Raw genomic sequence first — 21,473 nt, 5'->3', positions numbered from 1 at the left:
ACCCCTGAAATTTGTGAAAATTATCAAAATATTCTTCAAATTTCAAAAATTCTCCAAAATACCCTTTACCAATTTTGGATGGATTTCTTCCTGTTTCACCATAGAAGCCTTATGTTTAAGTGTGTTAGAACAAAAAACTCACCAATTAGCTCACAAACAGAGGGATTTGTGTGTACAAACAATGAGCCATCTGATCTTGAGAGCCCACAATACCATCAAACAATTTAGCTCTCACATCTTTTATTGACGAAAAACTGATCTTTCTATGAGAAGCTGCAAAAAAGACGTCTTTTGAGATGTTTGTGAGATTAACACTCGGTAATATGAGAGTTTTGGGATAATTCAAGGCTAGTTTGGGAATTCAAGGCAAAATATGAGGGGAATTTCCACAAATATAAGGGATATTTTGGTATTCTCCTTTTTTCAAAATCATGGAGTGAAACCTCAAAACCCACAGAGTGTAGCTGTGAGTCGGGGCCCCAACGATAGGATTTGATGTACATCTCCCTTCATGAGTCTCTTTGTATGAAGGGAAAAATTATCATGAATGTGTCATTGGAAGGCCTTTTCTAAAAATTGCCCTTCTATAGGGGAAGAGAAGTAAAATAGGGTGCCTGTCAATGGAAGGGGGGTACATTAAGTTGGCCCATCTAACTTAAAGAACATGCACATGCTAAATATCGTTGGAAATGGGAAAGCAATATCTCCAAAAGTGCAGTGGAGAATGTTTTGACCTACCCAAATGCTTGTAAATAAAGATTTACCAATATTGTTCACCAAATTCACAGCCTTCATATATTCTTCACCAAACATATTGCTTCAATGCAAAAACTGACTTGTAAATTTGTGATATTCCGTCATGAGAAGGGCCAAAGAAATTGTGCACTTCCCACAGGATGCAATTGCATACATGAATCCCATTGAGTGGTCAGTCGTAGGCTACGGTGCTCACACTTTTCCCTGAACTCGTCTCACTCTTTATTGTGGTGAATGTCAATGCAGTTGAGTTCAAGCGAAAGCGTGGCAAAGACAGGCGTGGTGGAGAGTCCTGCACAACAAGCGATGTTCAGCCGTCAAGGAAATTCTTTTTTTTTTTGGGGGGGGGGGGGGGGGGGGGGGGGGGGGGGGGGGGGGGGGTGGGTGTTACAACCTGAACTTTGGATTTCTTTCTGTTGCAATTAGGGGGTGCCACTGCATTCAAGCTCTCGCGAGGACATTTCTTCCGTATGAATGATACATGAGGAGGGATGGCGGCTCCCAAAGGTGTCAAGTCCTTTGGATTGACACAAAGAACAATGTTATAGTTAGTGTCAGGCTCTGTTCATCAGAGCCACAGTGAGAAGACTTACTTTGGTGGGTAGCTTCCTGTTATATGCCATCTGGAGCGGTTTGAACCAAGATTGAAGGCGCAAGTGGGGTGGCCCACTCTCCAGAACATTGGCAATGAATGAATATGGATATCTGCAACAATAGATGAGAATTTGCTCCTGCCATTTGGCTGTCATAACATATGAAACATGGAAACAAAGGGCTTACTGCATCCTGTCATCTGTGTTTTTGGCATCTTGTTTGGTGGCCTCTCCATACTTGTGCTCATAACTGTTAGTTTTTGGCTCCAGCATTAATTCCACTGATGGGGTGCTCAAACTCCCTCTGCTTGCCTGTCTACTATTGGTGGAGCGGCTGCCAGAAGTCCCTGCACTTGTGCTAATGCGAGAGCTTGAGCGAGTGCTTGAGATGCTATCCAAGTCTCGAACAGTAGGCATGCTTGCAACATATGTAGGGCTTTTGCTGGCCCATGTATCTGGGACCTTCAAGTCCCAGGCATTCACCTGCCCAAACTGCCCTATTTTCACGCCGGCATCTGTCCACAAGCGACTGGCAAACAGCAGACAATCAGCAGACATGGTCATCTTGAAAATTTTACGGTAAAGTCAAAGGAGACCAGTACTGGTTTTAACAAGCACTTCAAATTGATGACATTTCACTTTTGAGAGGTGGATACAGATGTTTGTTTTATTGAATCTACCTTTTACCCCAACTCTGAAATTTTATCCATACCAGTAGAACCCCCTTCCAAGAGCATTGCATCTGTGACAGAAAACCTTTTTAACTGCTTGGCTTGCTGAAGCCTTAACCTTTTGTGAGGTTGCTTGCAAAGAAATACAGACATGAAACTTTCAAGTAAGGGCTTGGTCGTTGACTGGGCAACAAAGGTGGATGTAGCGGCTACTGCAATTCACTCGTTGGAAAGTGGGGCCAACCAAGAAAATTATAAGATGGATTGAGCTGACCTTATTCTGTTTAGAACAAGGTATTTGCATGTTGAAAGATGACATGGGTGATAACCTACCATATAACAACACCTTTGATGCCTTGGGACCTCGGGGTCCTTCCTAGTGCTTACCATGCCCGTCAAGGTCGGGAGCTGGGGGGTTGAGAATCTCAGCCGTCCATCTACTGTCCGTTCTCCTGTGGAATGGAGTGCTGCAACCATTAGAGCTTCAACACCTCAGCACTCGGTATTAATCAAACTACCCTCTTGTCTACCTGTGCATGAAGGAAGAAGCTCCATGTCAGCCCTGGGAATAACCGATGGCGATGTGTGCATGAAAGGTCCACGTCAGTGCTGGGTAGAAACAATGGTGACGTTTGCAAGATTGACAGCCACCAGATAGCATGATAAAAACTTCTTAGAGTGCAAAGCTCATTGCTGCTGCCTGATGGTGCACCTGTGCGTGAAGGCAGAAGCACCATGTCAGCCCTGGGAATAACCGATGGCGACGTGTGCATGAAAGAAGGTCCATGTCAGCACTGGGAAGAAACAATGGTGACGTTTGCAAGATTGATAGCCACCACGTAGCCTGATAAAAACTTCATTACAGTGCAAAGCTCATTCCTGCTGCCTGTACACCTTTGTCACCTCTGTCACCACTTCATTATTTGCCCCTCTCCCCCCGACTCTTGACGGTCGGGAATGGTCCCCTACTGACCATTACCTCCGTAATTTGTGCTCCCCCCATTGGCTCCCAGCCTCTGCTGGTCAAATTGTAGGGAATGGTTCTCCCCCCCCCCCACCCCCCCCCTCCAACCTCCCAGCGGGTAAAGGGGCCCATTAGGTGACGGGTTACAATTTTGGCACAAGGATCTCCCAATTTAAACACAAGCTTGCTCCATCTGCGCATGAGGCACGCCAGCTTAGTGGTGTACGTGTTACTCTTTGGTTCTGCACGTGAGGGCTCAAAACTGCGCTTCAACTGGCTCAGCTCCATGCCTTTCCGTTTTCAGCTCAGGTTTTACTTGGAACTCCATCCATCGACCATAGTTGAATGCAGATTTTTTTTCCCCCCACCATTTCGAACCTCGCGAAGCAGGCGCAGCAAGCGAAACTGAAAATTGCATGCAGGTAAGAAAAGCGGAGAGGCACAAGTTTGATGTCATAATAATGGCCCCTTTACCCTAGCTGCTCTCAAGTTGAACAGATGTTAAATGCTCTCTATATCATCATTTTGCAGATTTAAAAAAAAAAGGAAATTTCTTTTGATTATGCAAAGCAGTGGTAATCTTGATGCTAATGAAATGCAGTACCCAAGAGGGTGCAAATATCAGTGCCTAGTGATTTTGTGCTTTTAGACACGTCAACCACATCTCAAGAGACATCAAGTTGAGAATTTATTCGTATATAAGCAAGATGAGGGTCATCTGGGCCAGGGTAATATAGCAACATGTTTACTGAAACAGAAACAGAAACATACAAAAGTCACCTGTAAGTTTCCACAACTCAGATATACAAGTAATTCTTATGCACGTGATCAAAACAGACTCTATTCATAAGGAGGTGTCATCCCCCCCCCCCCCCCCCCCCCCCCCCCCCCCCCCCCCCCCCCCCCGGGCGAGATCGACAAATATCATGCAAGTTTGACCATGATGGACCCACCCTTGCCATCTTTGACAATGAAAACAAGATGCCACAGGTATGATGGACCCTTGGGAAAATGGGATGAGTTTTAAAGGAAGCATTGATAGCAATAACCTGATGAAGGTGGGGTGCAAAGTAATAAATTTGGGTTCCCAAATACTACTATGCTTGGATGTCATGGATAAAACTCTTGAGTAGAGGTGTCGACTTGTGCTGCTGTCAATCAATTAGGAAGGTCTTCTGAGTTGTGTGTGTGCTGGCCAAATCGGTGGACTTTTCATGAGAGTCGGGAATTGGGCATTATTGAAAGGGGGCTTTCTTTTCACATTACATGTGTTTGAGTAGGGCAAGCTTGGCGCAGAAGCAATCAAGGTAATCAATCAACTAATGCACTCCTTTACAAATGCAAAAGCATGACAATCTCATTATCTGGTGTAGACTATGAGTCAAGATTGATTTGTGAGCTTTCTATGGTGTTTCAACCTCATTTCTCCTTCTTAAGAATAACTTTTCTTCCATTAAGACCCCTGCCATCACTTTTCATGAAAAGAAAATTGCACACTACTTTTGTTTTGATCAACTTTTTTATCAGACTGGAAACTTTACCAGGTAAAGAAAATGGATGCTGTTAAGAGAAGCTTCTTCTCGTCAATGAATATCATGGAGACCTGAAAATAATAGACCAAGTCAGAAGCTGATCTAAGAAAGACGTTTTTTTTTGAGTACTGAATTTATGCAGAATTCTTTCTGGATAGAACTGAAATTCTAGTACTAAATTATAGGAAGTGTATTTTTCTTGGAGGCAGGGAGCCTTCCCTGCCCATAGGCCTCAATAAATTTCAGCGTTCTTTTGCACTTTGGTGATTAGCCCGACGCAACAAGCATAGTGCCATCAGTAGTGCAGTTGTCTTGACTTTTCCTTGTGCCACCCTAACTACTTAAAAGCTCCAAGCTGATAGCAAGTATATCTTTCTCACCAAGAATCACATGTAAGTTGTGGCTCAGATTAAGCCGAGAGGACATAGTGACTAAACTTGATGCTAATTACCTTGGACAGCCGATTGTAACCAATTGTGGTCAAGGTATTGGAGCGCTAATATCACTTAGTACTGTAGCATCCAACCTGCTGTCAGACCACAGTCTTTGCTTTATCTTGGGAGAAACTACTGTCAAACTTTGTATCTTAATCCCACCTTTTTTTTTTCTAGAAGATAGTGTACATGTTCATACATAAATAATGGGTGTGCGTGTGTGTAAAAGGTGGGGACGGAGGACCGAAGTTCATACAGCATGAGATATCAGGGAACTGCAGGATTTTCATGTAGTATGGAAAACCAATACTTGAGCCTGACAGAGAAACAAGGTGCAGCAAAAGCATACAAGGGAACACGCCAAAAAGCAGATATCTTTTTACTGAAGTGACATCCCAGGAAACACGATACGCAATGCAATGGAGATATCCAAGAAGAGGCTAACAGGGAAAGACACATGCAAAACAGCAGACTGTCATTCCACACATACAAGCATTCTTGTGCATAGAAACATGGAGAAAGTTTCATGCATGGAGGATTTAATGTGAGAGTGCGCGTGTGCGGAAGCGTGAGAGAGGAGAGGAGAGAGAGAGACAGTAGACATGCTGGTGTAGGGGAAGAGGGGGTGATCAGCCCCCCTGACTACCCGAGCGAGAGACCCGTACAATGCCAGATGCTGTATGAGAAATGGGTATCCCCCTGGCCCCATATATAGGAGTGCCCAAGAGAGTCCATACTGGGCGGGCGGCTGCCCCAAACCTGGGCGGCCGGACACAAGTGCAGCCTATATGCATATGCTATGGTGGCTAGCCCGGAGGCGCACTAGCCGTACATGCATGCCCTAGACCTGTGAAGCAGCAGAGTGGTGTAAGTCTAACACCCCCTCTCAGCACCTGATGCTGAACAAACCGTATGAAGCCAGAGATGTGAGGCAAATGATGAAGATGTTTGCTGCAATGTTTACTGAAGGATACTCCATGAGTGTAACAGCAGTCTGGGGTGTCCCGACCGCCAAGAAATCTCCGTGGAAAGATGCCGTCATGAGTAGTGAAGCAAACTGCTGTACCGCCGGTACAGGGTGAAGATACCGCGTGAAGGTCCCGAACTGAGTGTGAAAACAACTCCTTGTCGAGAAAGAAGTGCCAATAGACTCCTGCCCAATAGGATTTGTGGTGTCTGTAGTCAAACCGTCTGAAGAAAATGAAGAAGCCAAGGAACCGTCATGAGAATGACCGGAAGCCTGTCAATGCATGAACCTGTAACCCAGTGTGGCCAAATGGCTAAGCTGTGAAAAACTCCAGGAAGGCCAGATGTAGTAATCTGTGCCATAAACGTCCTTCGAAACAAGGAAAGCCAGACTAAACAGTCTGCACTGTAGAAGCTACTGTAAGCTGTAGTAGTCACCGGAAGACTGCATGGACCACCACCGGATGGTGTCTTGTCAGTAGGTAGGGTAATCCAAGATGAGGGGAAAGCCAGACTCAACAGTCTGCGCTATGAAGGGCCTTTGAGAAGAGGTGTGGTCAGACCAAGCTGTCTGCACCGTGATCGTCCTGTAGAAGTAGGGAAGCCAGACTAAGCAGTCTGCGCTGTAAAGATCCTCTGAGAAGAGGAAAGGCCAGACCAATCTGTCTACGCCATCTTGCCTGTATCTCCTACCTCCAATCCTCCGGTGTCAACCAAAACAGAATTCACGCCAGCAACGCCGCCAAACTACGACTCGGTGTGGCTCTCAATGTGAATGAGTTGGGAGTGGCCTACTGCCCATGTCGGGGTATAAGTCTACTGTAAGGTTACTGAGGGTGAGTGTAAGCAACTCTGAAGGTAGCAATCCAAATGATCAGGACTATAGAAGAGCAACTGCACTATCATCCAAGCCAAGCTCCGGGTGACTCCGGATGTAGTCGCGTAATGATGCCTATCTCCCGAATCTCGCGGGTAAACTCTCCAAGAGAGTCCAAAGCTCTGAAGTCCCACTCCAGTCTATAGATCCAAGCAATGAACCTGTCTAAGAAGAGATCCAAGATCCTGTCCCTAAGTCCATGTAGATGCTCCTGTGTAAGCAAGTGATCTAACGTGTCGAGGTCAAGTGGTAAGTGTCTATCCACCAAAGATGGTGGTGTCTTCTCTGAAAAAGTCGTGATCCCATATGCCATGAGCATGGCCATATCTCGTGTGAGCTCCTCAGATAAGTGCATAGGTGTGTCCAAAGCAATCCACGAGTCACTACCCCCTTTAGAGTGTGCAACTGCCAAACAAGGATTGGAATGAATGGATCTCCCAAGGATTGTACGCCCGTAGATGATCAAGCCGATGTAAAAGCTACCATGCGCTGCAACAATCACCAAGAGACCGTGCGGAATACCACTGAATAGTGTCCTGTCGGATGTAGCATTCTCCAATGCACAAAACACAAGACTGTCGGCTGCTGTCCACCAAAAAACGCAACTGCAAGGTGATGAAAACGCTGCTGTCCAGCGAATTTCAACGTGCACGTACGCTCGCGGAACGGACCGGAGTGGTGTAGAAGGTCTGGAAAGGGTTTATCTCTGTGTGCACAATTGTCGGAGGGCTGAAAACAAAGAAAAAACATCACCAAAATTCCTGCAAAACAGTGCCAAAAGAGAGAAATCTGGGCCGGTCCAGGCACTGGATGCCTAACCGGGTAGAGAACGGAAAGATCTCAAACCCCACTGTGTAGCGCTGCCCACCCCAAGCCAAAACGCAGGGGGTCCTCCCAAAAACGCAGGGGGTCCAGCCCCAAAAACGGAGGAGGCTGAAAAAAACGATGGTGTACAGGAGGTACTTCTGGCGACGAATCTGTCCCAAAAGAGGTGCGCTGATGGAGGAAGGGCGGATCTGAGATGCACAGCCAAAAACGTAGGGGAAGAGGCAATCCTTTGCGATGAAATCCTCCTAGGGGCTGCCCCCCCTCCCTCCATGTTGAAAACGCTGGCAGATCTTTACCCTCGGAGAAAACCTGAAGCGGAGGTGACGCGTCCGGTCTCACGACCATGAAGAACTGAAGCTTTGATACCATGTGAGAGTGCGCGTATGCGGAAGAGAGAGAGAGAGAGAGAGAGAGAGAGAGAGAGAGAGAGAGACAATAGACACAACACAAAACACTGGTGTAGGGGAAGAGGGAGCGATCAACCCCCGTGACTACCAGAGCAAGAAACAGTACAATGCCAAATGATGTATGAGAAATGGGTACCCCCTGGCCCCATATATAGGAGTGCCCATGGGAGTCCATACTGGGCGGGCGGCCGCCCCAAACTTGGGCGGGCGGCCGCCCCAAACTTGGGCGGCCGGACACAAGTGCAGCCTATATGCATATGCTATGGGTGGCCAACTTGGAGGCACACTAGCCGTACATGCATGCCCTAGACCTGTGAAGCAGCAGAGTGGTGTAAGTCTAACATTTAAGAGGGGTCTTGGACAAATGCCATGTTACATACATGTATTTGAAGTAGTGCAAAGTTGTTTCATCTTGGTGGGTTATAAGCTGTATCTTTAAAAAGATTGTCATGACTATAGCAGCAGTAAGAGGACTAAACTAAGCATGGCTAAATTAGACCTCTCATACTTTGCTGCCAATCCAAAAAGATGAGAAAAAGAACACCTAATTTTCAAGATAAGTATTCTCTTACTATGATATAAATGAAGGGTAATTTTACCTCGTTGTTGTTAATCAAATGAAGACAGCTTGAAGCTTTTACATTGAAACAAAGATATTGCATTGTAGTTCAAAAGGCCTCGTTCTTTATGTGAAATCACAGACACTTGAAAGTACTTAATATTGATGAGAGAGATGGTATGATTAGCAATGGTTAATGAAGCTTTATTCTTATGGTAAACTATTAGAAATGTAAATTGTGTGACTGCTTACAAATTTCCAATTCAATAAACTGCACAAATTTCTAATTCGTGAATTAATTTCCTAACTTAAATATTGTAGTCCCCAAAGAGTTGGTCTAACGGTAAGGCTTTGGCCTCTCAACCTACGGGTTGTGGGTTCAAATCCCCTGTTGGGTCACACTCTAGAGGGACACCTTGTGCTCACCTGGTGTTCACGTTGCTAGGGCTCTTGCCCTTGGACACTCGAGTGCATCCTCCTCCTGGGGTGGGTCACCCGAGGAGGAGGTTCCTAGCTGGTTGCTACGAGTTCTCTCCGTCGTTCCCAGCATGTGGTGCATCAATTAGGTGGCCATGGTGATGCCTACGCGTGGCTCTTGCCCGATGGTACGCGGCCCTTGCCCGACCATGTAACATGGCTAATATTTGGAAGGGATAAGCACCTCCCCCTGTGGGCCCTCTGGTGTGTCGAAAAAAAAAACTTAAATACTGTAGTCTCACGGATTATGAATGTGCAAATGTAACAGAAGTTTGTGGAAGAGGAAGAATGGTTTTTGGTGTATCAGAAAATGATGTATCACGCATCACTTCATTGTTTTGACTACCTTAGCATTATAGGCTAGTAGTAGGCCCAAAGTTCTATCGGTTTCAGTTATACCATCCCACAACATTCTAACATTAGCTAGAGCTAGAAAGATTATGATTTTACAAATGTATATCAGCAAGGCTTCACCACCTTATGTGTGCTTGCAGAACAAGAATGAGAACAAGGAAGCTTATGGAGCATGTAACCCTGCTTCTAAGGCCTTGAAACCGACTTCCAGTGACTAGGATAGATAATGAGATTTGCAAATGAAGATAGACAAAAAAGCTTCTTGCAAGCTTAAGAATTAATCAAAATCAAGATTTCAAAATAGTAATATAGTTATAATTACGCACAATTGTTTCATGGTGTGCTCGAAAACAATATATCTCCGACATTTTAGAATCAGCGTTCTCTTTCACAAAGCTCACATGTTTTATCATCCACGCTTTTACATACCCTTTGATATCAGATGTGAAAAGAACCTGTTAATTTGAAACTATCGCAAATAGGATTTGGTCTCCTCTCTCTCTCTCTCTCTCTCTCTCTCTCTCTCTCTCTCTCACACACACACACACACACACACACACACACACACACACACAAAACTACTTGTGTTTTTTCTCTTACTTCACCACTTTATTTATGATAGAAAAGCCTGATTTTTAGAAAGAAATAACCCCTTTTTTTTCTTTCTTTCTCCCCTACATATCAAGTAAACCATCCATTACATGAGCGCACAAACAACTATCACAGTAATAGCAAGTGTTTGGACGCTCAGCCAGGGGTAGGATACGGGTTTCCAAGACTACACCATACTCCTTAGTGCGAGGAGTGCAATTAAAATACCCTCGTAGTGTCTGCCCATATCCACGATACAAAAAAATCTTTTGTGGAGGAAGAAACTGTGCTAGCAGATATAACCGCTCAGAAACCATTGCTTCATTGAATGTTCTACATAATAGTAGTGTGGCCCTAGGCCCATGGCTTCTGCCACTATAGCCAGACGGATATTATTTTTAAAATGCTCTCGACCCCAAAGAGTCACCCACGTCACTCTATCCTTATATGTCCACCACTTAGTCTGAGTAACCGATGTTCCTAACTGCGGAAATAAATGTCGTTCATAACAGAGCAATGTGGTCCTCTTAGTAGACTTGCGACTGCTAAAGATGTGCAATGGATATTGCTAAAACTTGATCATCACTAAGAGTCATAGCATATGTTGGATGAAAAAACTCTCAGAAAGCGACTCAAGGCAGATCTTTGTGCACTCACCCTTTCAAAAAGATTGCCCGTCTTTTATAGAACTACATTGATACCTATACTCATTGTTTATTGCTTCGAAATTCCCAAAATTAATTACTCCCTCACTTTATCTCACTTTGTAGTGACTGGCAAATTGTCTACTCTCTTAATGTGTCTAATTTATATGGCCTTCTAATTATAGTTGCCTTAGAAATATTGTTGTGTACAGATGGTGTTTTCACCCATCGATGTGAACAGGTGTATGTTTGGTAAATTTATCTACCGGGCTTTTCGACCTCTCGACAGCCGGCTAGACAACTTGGCTATCTACCAACTTGGTTAAAAAAGCATATTTAGCTCACAACCTCCTTTTTTTTGGTGGGTATGCCTTTTAACTTATTGGTTATTTTATCCTCAGTTACCTTAGGGTAAAATTTCCCCTTGATGCTTAAAATCATTGTGACGTGAGAGAATATCTCTGCTGAGTGATGCTCAGTGGGTTACTGCCGCACGTCCTTGTCTGCAAAATATGTGAGGCTGAGTGTGCGTAGATTGTGTGGAGGAGCCCTATGCTAACCGCTTGCATCCGGATCCGGTGCTGTAAATAATCCCTATATAGGGGGTCTTCAATGCAGACATCGTTGGCTGCAGTTCCTGCTTGATTCTGGCCCCTTCTGCTATGGAGTAGCTTCTTCTCCTATAAATACACTGGAAGGTGAGTCTTTATGACTCACTTAGCATTGGGTTCTGTAACCTTTGTTTTGCATTCATTTTCTGGTTTGCTGTGGTGTCCTCATCATGCCGAAAAAAACTGATAAGGCGGTGATGGATTCGTCGTCCTCAAATCTACAGGTTAACTGATATTTTTTTAAAAGCCTCAAGCATTGTCGTAATCTGGACTGTTTTTTGCTAATATTTGGATGGGAAATCTAATGGTTGGTATGCATTTTGTATAGTGCCGCTCAATATGACGGGGTTTTTTTCGATTAAAGTTATGGGAAGATTGCTCAGACTGATTGTCTTGATAAAATTTGTGAACTACATCTTGACGTTTTGCTGCCAGATCTCGATTCGCGATAAAGAACTTGACCATGATTGGGAATATCTTGATGGTTGTTTCCATGCATAATAGTGTGTCTATTAAAAGATCGAGTATAGATCTTTTGAGGCGTAGTACGACTTATTGCCTAATTTTGGATTTGTTACTTTTGTCTCAAAGTCCTAAACTTAGCCATGTAGATTGTACCCTTTTCATTAGCAGACCCTTGCCAGTCCTCATCATTAAAATATCACCATAGTTAAAAAGCACCTAACATCTATATTTAGCGCAAAGACTACTAGAGTATTACATACATGTCGGGTTGAAGAAAATTTTGAAATGCTTTCTCCATGCTTACTATGGAAACTATCAATGAATATCATATTGTGTGTGACCTTGTCACTGAACCGTTAGAAATCTCGGTTCTTTTTTGGATAATTTATCTATGGCTGGGTAACTTCTCCTGGATTATAGACATCCCTTTTTAGATCTTACGGAATCTTACTTAAAACTTACTCATTATAAAGTTGTGGCAAAAATCTGGTCCTTCTTGTCCTATACAAGTATGGCTTCTATTAAACCATGCTCTCTTTTACCAAGCTTACCATACTGGATGGCTTCATAAACTAGTTGACTAGCTAACATGGTTTTCGACTTTCTTGAAATCCTAAAAACAATATATGCTGGTATGGTTGACCTAAAGCTATGGCATGAATAGTAGATCGACTGGTATACTAAATAAAATCGGTGCACTTTGACTGTATCCTTGTTGCTACCTATGCTCGAGACTTAAAAATGATGTCTCTACTATGATTATGCCTGGCAGTATAAAAAATTGCTGTGAATGATGATACTATTCTTTTCCATATAATGTAGTGATTTCCGTTTAGATTCTTGAAAATTGAAAATAAATTTTGCAGACTTAGCTTTGCCTGGTTACTTTCTTACAGGAGATAACTTTTAAGGATATTGCCCTAAATATGTTGTTCACTTACTAAGGGAAGCAGGCCTTGTTTTTGAACTTGACCTTTGTGTTATACATGGTCGTATGGTTGCATACCTGTTCTGAGGTTATGATTCCAGCTGGTTGTTTTGGGACTATTTTCTGATGCTATGAAATACCAAATCTCGAAACTAATTCACTTGTTGGTTGATGAAGGACAGCCATATTTGGTAAACTAGGTTGGAAGGTTATGAGCATTTGATCAGTAGGAGTTGATTAAAAACGAAAATAATAAAGTTATCTTGCCTGCTGATGTTTGTTACCAGATTGTTCACACCTCTAAGGATATAACTTGTTAAATAACTGATGCATCTTGTTTTTTTAGAAGAAAGATGGGTCTCCAGCTTTAATAAAAATCTTTAAACATGAATGTTTTTTTAAACATCACTTACGGTATCAATACTTGATGGAATGACCCCACTCTTGCATAATGAAGACAGATGAAAAATTACTTGTTTAAAAGTAAGTGCTGGTCCGTCTTTTAGCTTGTACTGGTCTATGTCACCTGCTTTTAGCGGATTGTCTATGCCAAGTTTATAGACCTTCCCAACTGGTATGAACGTTACTGGACTATCACTAAGTGAGCGAAACTTCGATTATATGGCTCTTCAGATAAGAGTTGTTGCTGGGCTTGTTTCTTCAGTTGGTACTGATTGTGCAAGCTGTTGCTTTTTTCCTAGCATACATGACTTCGAGAAATGGAAAGGCTAGTTTTCTATAGATTAAAACAATTAAATTATTTGTCCGTTTTCTTGCTCTTGCTTAAAAAATGTGTAAACCTGCCTTGGTTGGTTATATTTAGATGGAAATCATTGGTTAGTAGCATATTTTGCGACTTTATGAGACACTTGTTTTTTGAAGAATATGTTGATTATGGCATAATATGAGACTCAGATAAAGAAAGGGCTTATGGTTTAGTTTTTATAAAATATTTTTTTTTTTAGCCTTGAGAGGAGGCTCACTCCCGAAAAAAAGGGGGTATTCCTAGTATAAACTCTAATTTTTTACATATTAAAGAACGGTTTGTTTTTTCATTGTGACATGGATAACAACTGGGATGCCCAGCATCACCTGTGTACAGCCACGTGCTAACAATCTGTTCTCTTGTGGTTATGGATGCAGGTGAGGGCTACCTTCTTTGATAAAAACATTTTGTTCTTTGTGGTAGATGACTGAGAGCTATTCGCTTACCTGAAGCTACTACACGCCAGAGTCTGGGATGACTATTTCCCAAGCTTTACTTATTATTTTTACTACCTTGTACAAAATTTATTTTCAATTGCAAATAAATTATTGTACTAAACCATTGTACTTACCTAGAATTATTGGTCTGTGAACTGTATAGTTCGTTTGTGTATGTATTTGTATTTATTTAGAACTGCTATACACACACACATATCTTGTTTGATAGAATTTACAGGTGGGAAACTCTCTCTCTCTCTCTCTCTCTCTCTCTCTCTCACACACACACACACACATACACACACACATACACACATATTTTTTTGTTGTAAATCTTGGATTAATTTACAGATGGGAAACCTCAACATGAGGAAAACCCATCAGAAAGATCGAATACAAAGAAGAATACAGAGGTGTTCTAAAAGGGGAAGGCATTAAAAGCACACACAGTAGACTGTAGGATATCAACTCATGGAGTGCCTCCAATATCAAGGGAAAAATGTAAGGAATGTGCACACACATTTTTTTGTTGTAAATCTTGGATTCATTTACAAAAGGCAAACCTCAACATAAGGAAACCCATCCGAAAGTTCGAATACAAAGAAGAACACAGAGGTGTTCTGAAAGGGGAAGGCATTAAAAGCACACACAATAGACCTGTAGGATATCAACTCATAAAGTGCCTCCAATATCAAGGGCAAAATGTAAGGATTCCGGACAGTTTATAGTATTCTAGGCAAACAGTGTCAGGCAATTTACAGATAGAGGCAATTTACTGTATTCCAGGCAAAGTTATTTTGCATATGTATGTGTTCTGTGGGAGATGTACATATCTCTGAGGTCTCTATAAATAAATAAATGGATAAAATACAAAAAAAAGTCTTTTGCTTTAGTTTTCGGTCGTGGTCAGGTTGATGCATGTCAGAGTTCCCGTGTGTCTTCAAGCGTCGTAAAGCCATGGAAAGTGTTTCTGAAATCAAAAGTTGTCTGTATCAAGACTTTGAAGAGGCCCGAAAAGCTTGGAATGGTCAGGCACCTGCCCTTGAGGTGCGAATTCCAGTACAGGGCCTAATGGATCCGGTAGCGCAATATACTATGAATGCGGTCATCTTGTTTTTCCCTGGCAAAATGCCCGTTGCGCAGGATGTCGGACAGTGGGTTGATTTCCTTCTCAAATGCCAGGCTGTTCGAGGCGTTTATTTTGGTGCTCAGGGTTTGTATGAGGTTTTATTGGCAGATACTGAGGCTAGAAACCTTTTGCTGGAGATGTCTCCCCTCTTTTTTGGCACGCAGATGACCCATGTTCTGCCTTGGGCACTTATGAAGGACTATCAAAGTCTTATTCATCACAAATGTCCTGTGTGGGTGGAAACTGTCGATTTCCCTCGCATGTGGAGGCATTTTCTTCCATTGTTGGCTGCTCAGCTTGGCAAGGTCATTTTCCCCCCGAAATTGGATGCGAACACCAATAGGTTTTGCATTCTTTGGGATACGGACAAGCATACCCCGGATGGAATTATGGTGGATTCAGGAGATCCTTGGGTGGGCAAGCGTCCTTTTAAACTCAAATGGGGCAAATTTGCTAACTCCTGTTTCAGATGTGGTAGATTCGGTCACATGCAATCTGAATGTTCTGAAGTAGTTTTGCAGCGCTCTCTTTCGGCTGTTGCTTGGGAAAAAGCGATGCACTCTTATAAGGATGTACTTTTGGGTGAGGCTTCCACCTCTCAAGTAGATTCTAAGGACAAGTTTCCTGCTTTGACTCAGCGGATGGGTTCTGGCATGGATGTGGTGGAGGTAGATGTCCATATGGGCATCTCGACTTGATTCGTGTGCTTGCCATTGTATATATGGTTTTTCTGATGCACAGCCGCATTAAATGCATTTCATAAAATGTGTGTAAGTTATGTAACATTGATAAATATAAACGGCGACTGACCTGACACTATGTACATACATGTAGGGCAGATATAGTTGTTTTGCAAGAACACAATCACCATGATTTTGCTGGTCAATGTTCTTGTTTTGCACCTTGTATAATGATCAGCAAGGCCGCTGGATGGTGGCACAATGCCTGTTGAACGGTCAGGTATGTGAATTCGGAGGCATTTATGCGCATACATCATCTAGGCAAAGGGCTGCTCTATGGTGAGACATCTCTTCTCGCTCATGGACTTCAAATGCATTCCTTTGCGGTGATTTTAATAATACCCTTGGCATGGATGATAGTACCACTAGTAATTCACATATGTTGTTTGGCAAGAATGGGATAATCTCTTTGCTTCTACTCAGATGATTGATATACAGCGGCATTTGCATCCAAATGCCTCTGGTTTTACTTTTCAGCATGTTGCCCACTCTTCTTACCGAGCGCGGTTGGATAGATGGCATTTGCTTAATTTGCAACAATATAAGGATTTTGTATGTGAGGTCAGCATCGATTACTCCTTACAGTTATCGGATCATTACCCTGTTTTGTTGAATGTGAATTTTGGACAGTCTCTTTGTGATCGGTCTCTTCCTAGGAAATGCCTGGTACTTATTAACAATGCTTATCTCACTCATGAGGTTGTTCATGACATGATTTCTGAGATTATTCCCCCTCTGCTTGCTCACATGCATCTTGATCTTGATGCTGCCTGGTATCGCTTTGTTATGAGGGTGCAAAGTGTTATTTGTGACTGTGACACACATTACATGCAGTGCACTTGGGGGGATGTCAAGGATGCGAAGCAAGCTTGTCAACGGCTGCAAGTGTTGGCTGATTTGCGGCCTTTGTCTAATTCTGAAATGTCGGAGTTGTACGAAGCTTCTGTGTGTATTTAGCATAATGACAAGCGTAAGCTTGCTAAATGGCAGACGCATGCCCGTCAACACGCTTTCATGGATAAAGGCTGTGCTTTGAAGCAATTCTTTAAGCATTTGCATCATACAAGAGTGTCACAAGCAATCAAGCGGGTCATGTCTCCCTCAGGTGTTTGGACTTCTTCAAAGCAAGAACTTGCTGATGCCATGGTTTTGCATTATCGACAAGTGTTTGCTGCTCCTTCTCAGGCATCTTTGGTCGTTTGTCATGCGCGTCAATCGATGCTTTCTTTTGTTAGTCTGATCATATTTCCGCACGATGCATGTTGCCTTGAGGACCCCTTCACTGCCTGAGAATTGCATACTGCGTTGCTTGCTTTGGGCCGTTGGCGGTCTCCCGGTTGGGATGGGCTTACTGTGGAATTTTTCCTCTCCTTCTGGGAGGCTCTTGAACAACCACTACTTTTCATGATAAATGCAGCATGGGAAAGAAGGTTTGCTTAAATTACTGCCTAAGCAAGCACTCTGTGAGCGATTCTCTCATTGGCGCTCGATTACTTTGATGCTGGTGGTGTATGACTAAGATGCTTGTGCACCGCATTAAGGATCATCTTTTTGTAGGTTTCCATCAGGCTCAATATGGTTTCATTCCACGTCGCCAGATTATGGACAATCTGGCTAATGTTATGATTGGCATGGAGTATGCTAAGTACACTCAGCAGGATGTGCTGGTTATGCAAGTTGATATTGAAAAGGCCTTTGACACTGTACAGTGGGACTTCATTGTTGCGACGATGAGGTGCCTAGGGTTTGGTCCTAAATTTGCCAATGTGGTTTATTTCTTGTATGCATGTAGCACGTCTTCAGGAATCTTGGAGGGTGAGTTACCAGAATCTTGGCCTCTTGGTTGTTCGGTCAGGCAGGGCTGCCCTCTTAGTGCTCTGTTGTATGCTATTGCCACTCACCCGCTGTTGACTTATCTTGATCACTTGATCTATGTTGAGCGTCTTCATGGTCTGCAGTTACCTTCGGGTTGTACCTTCGTTGATCAGGCTTACGCTAATGATTCGTTGTTTATGCCTCGTAATCAGCAGGCGGATGTCGAAGCGATTATGGAAGCCTTGGAACTTTTTGGCATTGCGGCTGGACTTAGAGTCAACTTTTGTAAATCGAAGCTTCTGCCTCTCCATTCTTGTGATTGGCATAGTCTATTGTGGCCAGGTGAGACTGTTTCTCCAAATGTGATCACTAGGCATTTGGGTTATCCAATTGGATGGAATGTCACTCACTCTCAAAAAGTGGATTGGGGTTATGCAATGTTTGAATGTCAAATTGCATTACTGGAAGCTATCCACTTAGCCTTTACATGTTCATTTGCGAATTGTTCAGAGCATACTGTTGGCATACGTTTAGTTCTTTTTGCCACTAATGCATTGGCCTCGTCGTTGTCTTGATTCTCTTACGTCGAACATTATGTCTCATTTGTGGTGGACCCATCCATGCTCAGAAAAAAGGCTTATGCTTGATGTCGATGGAGAAGCTTTGTACTCCTAAACGTCTTGGTGGCCTTAATATCTTAGATTTGCGCAGGCATGTTTTTGCTAGGAAAGCTATACTGCTGCCTACACTTGCGCAACAAATTCAGCCTTGGACTCTCATGTTTGCATACCTTGGTCAGCATGTTGTTGCTTCCTCTTTTGGCCATTGGCAATCATCTATCTGGGAGGTGGTTTTTGGCAAGATGGAAGGGCCCATTCCTGGATGTCCTCTTGCTTCCACTTTGGTATCTGCCTAGAAAGAGGTTACGATTCATCTTTCATGGAATCCTCGGCAGGAAGGTGATTCAATTCGTTTCGAAAGTCTTCATTGGAGTCGGGTATTCTCTCTTACTTTGGTCGACCGCTCCCCTCGTCAGGCTTAATTTCTCTTTGGTCGTGGCATTCGTGTGGTTGAGGATGTAGTCGATGAGGTCGGATATACTTTTGAGTTTTCTTTGCCGCTCGCCGTTTTGGATTGGGTATGCATTACCGTCAGTTTTGGAGAGAGCTTCAAAGCATATTGCTCGACTTTTTGCTTGTTTCACCTTTGCCTGATGGTGATCGCATGTATGACTGGGAGCTTCGGGAAACGCCTTTTTGAGATATTTTTGCAGGTCAAATTTATGCTCTTCTTCTACCACAATCATGGCTTGGTGATCATTGTGATGTCCTTTGGCGCATGCACAAATCTGATCTCTGGTGGAGGAAGCTTCTCTCATATTCGCACTTCTTCTTGCATTCGTTGCTCGATGGCAGAAGAGGACATTTGCCACTTGTTGTGGGACTGCTGCACTACTAGAGACTTCCTTCGCCGTGTATCGGCCTGTATGCGTCTTCGTTTTCCTGGGGTTGTCTTTCGCAAAAGGTTCTGGGCATTTGGCATTTTCTCGCCGACACTACAACGTTTTGCGGTCTTCTTTATGTGGGTCAGATATTTGGTTTATTGGACCTTGTGGCGTCAGCGTAATGAGTACATGTTCCATCATACTCATGTAGACCCATTTCCACTCTTCAAGCTTTCTCTTAGGCAACCGTTACGGTTTGCTTTGGAAGTTGGTGATATCACCGTAGAGATGCATCAGCTTTCCTATGAATGTTTCTAGCTACTTTGTATAGCTGAGTAGTTCTGTGTTCTTCCCATTTTCTAGCTACTCAGCTACTCTGTATAGCTGAGTAGTTCTGTGTCCTTCCCATTTTATATGATCCTGTCAGTGGGTTTTCCTCGCTTCGAGGTTTCCCACTAGTAAATTAATCAAATCGATTTACAAAAAAAAGGTGTGTGCGCGTGTGCATGCTCGTTTGTGTGAGGGGAGCGAGTTTGTGAGAATTGTCTTGCGAACCTCTTGCCCTACTCTATTGTGCGGATTTCCTGCCATTGCTTAACAGTTTTGCGCTCGCAAGTGTGTGTGTGTGCGCGCGCGCGCAGGGGTGTGAGTGAGTGTGTGTTGTGTGTGTGTGTGCGCGCGTGCGCGTGTGTAGCAGGCTACAGTGTCACTTTCGCAGGACACTCAGTTAGTACAGTTGGTTCAGTTTGGTTCACACTGGACGGACTCTCTGGGCTGGGCAGTGACACGTGGCAGGATACGGACGGTGGTCTAGTGGACATCGTGGCCAGGTCACCACCACCACTCACTTTGGAGATTGGCTTAGGTGACTGCCATTTATGGGGATCATCTTCTGGATATATGGTCCAGCGTTGTCGTCTGGAGCATAGAGTTTAGACACACAGCACTTCTTCACTCTCCCTGCATATCTGAGCCTCGACACCCCCATTGTACTTGAGAGTCCTGGACTGGAGCTGAGTGTGCTGCCACGCCAGAGTCTGTATCAGTGCTTTGAGATAGTCGAGTCATTTGTGTGGTCTACTGTTGCTGTCGCTGTTGTGTCTGTGAGCGTTGTTGTCTATTGTTTCCTGTTTCCAGTCTGTTTTGAGTGAGATTTTCACGCACATTGCACTGAGGAGTACCCACTGTAGAGAGCACGACACACTATCTGCTCTACAGGTGCTCTCATTTTGGCGATCACGGTGGGACCTCAACTGAAATTTCACTCTGTGAGGTGCAAATCTTGAAGCTAGTTGGGTCTATCTAGCTTCGCCTACTTTGCCTAGCTTCACCGACCTTGCCTTGCACTGTTCTCCTTTAGCCTGGTCCAATTGGTCTAGTCCTCTCTGGCCCTAGTCATCTCTCGCCCTAGTCCAACCTGCCCTCGTCTCTGGTCTAGACCTGCTCGACCTTGGTCTAGTCCTCCTCGTCCCTGGTCCAGCCTGGTCTAGTCACTTGCCTGGTCTAGATGCTGGTCTAGTCCTCCTCGTCCCTGGTCTAGCCCGGTCTAGTCACCTGCCTGGTCTAGTAGAGTCTAGACTAGTCTTCAGCCAGTTCAAGGTTTTCTTGCCCAAAGCTTGGTTGGTTTGGTGGTTGCTGCATGACCCATACAAGGCGGTCAGTCGAGCGTCAAAGCGCACTCTTGAGTCCTCTGAAGTACTACAACAGAAGACGACCCTTGGAACTTGTTAGAAGTCCATCAACCTCATCACCCATACCTCCACATACGGCATCACCCATTCCTCCCTCCGGTTCCACATCTTCCAGATCACCTTCTCCAGTGAAGCTCTCTCCTATTCTGCTACAGCAGGCTACCGAGCAACAGGCTCAACAAGGGGCCATGGAGCCATTGGCTAGCGTTTTGGCTAAGGTAAACATCAAGTTCCCTACATTCAAAGGTCTCTCTTCAGAAGATGCTGACGACCATGCAAGGAGGTTTGTATCTCTTTGTAGGGGTCGTGGTCTTAACAGGGAAGATGCTTATTTGGTACTCTTTCCATCCACCTTGGATGGCTTAGCAGACAAATGGTACAACCAATTTGCAGAGAACCATTTTGCAACCTGGGCAGTCTTAAGTTAAGGCAACAATTCTGTGCAGCTTTCAGGCCCGGTGACTACCAGGAGAAGGTGTTGGATGAGTTAGCCAACATGGTGCTCCAGCCAGAGGAGACTTTTGCAGAACTTATGACGAAAACCAAGTCTCTAGTTGCCAAGCTTCCCCAGTAACTAGGTGAATTTATGGTTAAGAAGTGGGTAGAGAAGGCGCTTCCCAAAAGTTCTCAGCAAAAACTACAAGAGAGTCTCCGACCCGACGCCACTCTGGAGGAGTTCAGCGCAGCTGCTACGAGGATAGAGGGGGCTAGGAAGCTATTCACCAACCCCCCTCACATAGAGACCCCCTCTGTGTTTTTGGAAAGTCCTTCTGATCCTTTAACTTCTTTATGCA

The 21,473-nt window shown here is 44.0% G+C and overlaps 1 protein-coding gene across 9 annotated transcripts in view; it reads right to left on the bottom strand.

The window, feature by feature from the left end:
* Positions 1–225: 225 nt before the first annotated feature.
* Positions 226–21,473, bottom strand: part of LOC147458778 (uncharacterized) — a 372,832-nt gene continuing 351,584 nt past the window's right edge. For 2 of the 9 annotated variants that reach the window (XM_086510217.1, XM_086510215.1), the window contains 6 exons: positions 9,745–9,873; positions 4,526–4,587; positions 1,537–1,878; positions 1,350–1,461; positions 1,151–1,273; positions 228–1,048 (listed from right to left, as the gene is read on the bottom strand). In XM_086510217.1, the coding sequence (XP_086366343.1) occupies positions 929–1,048; positions 1,151–1,273; positions 1,350–1,461; positions 1,537–1,878; positions 4,526–4,587; positions 9,745–9,873 (888 nt within the window). In that variant the 3' untranslated portion in view covers positions 228–928. Of the gene's footprint in view, positions 1,049–1,150; positions 1,274–1,349; positions 1,462–1,536; positions 1,879–2,605; positions 2,733–3,252; positions 3,390–4,525; positions 4,588–9,744; positions 9,874–21,473 lie in introns of those variants that run through there. The other 7 variants (XM_086510216.1, XM_086510214.1, XM_086510218.1 and 4 more) reach the window with 7 other exon arrangements.

Source organism: Adiantum capillus-veneris, chromosome 4 (assembly GCF_014529385.1).
Source record: "Adiantum capillus-veneris isolate H3 chromosome 4, ASM1452938v2, whole genome shotgun sequence".
NCBI classification, from domain to species: Eukaryota; Viridiplantae; Streptophyta; class Polypodiopsida; order Polypodiales; family Pteridaceae; genus Adiantum; species Adiantum capillus-veneris.
Note: the sequence above shows the minus strand (reverse complement) of the source record. Positions and strands in the feature narration are given on the sequence as shown.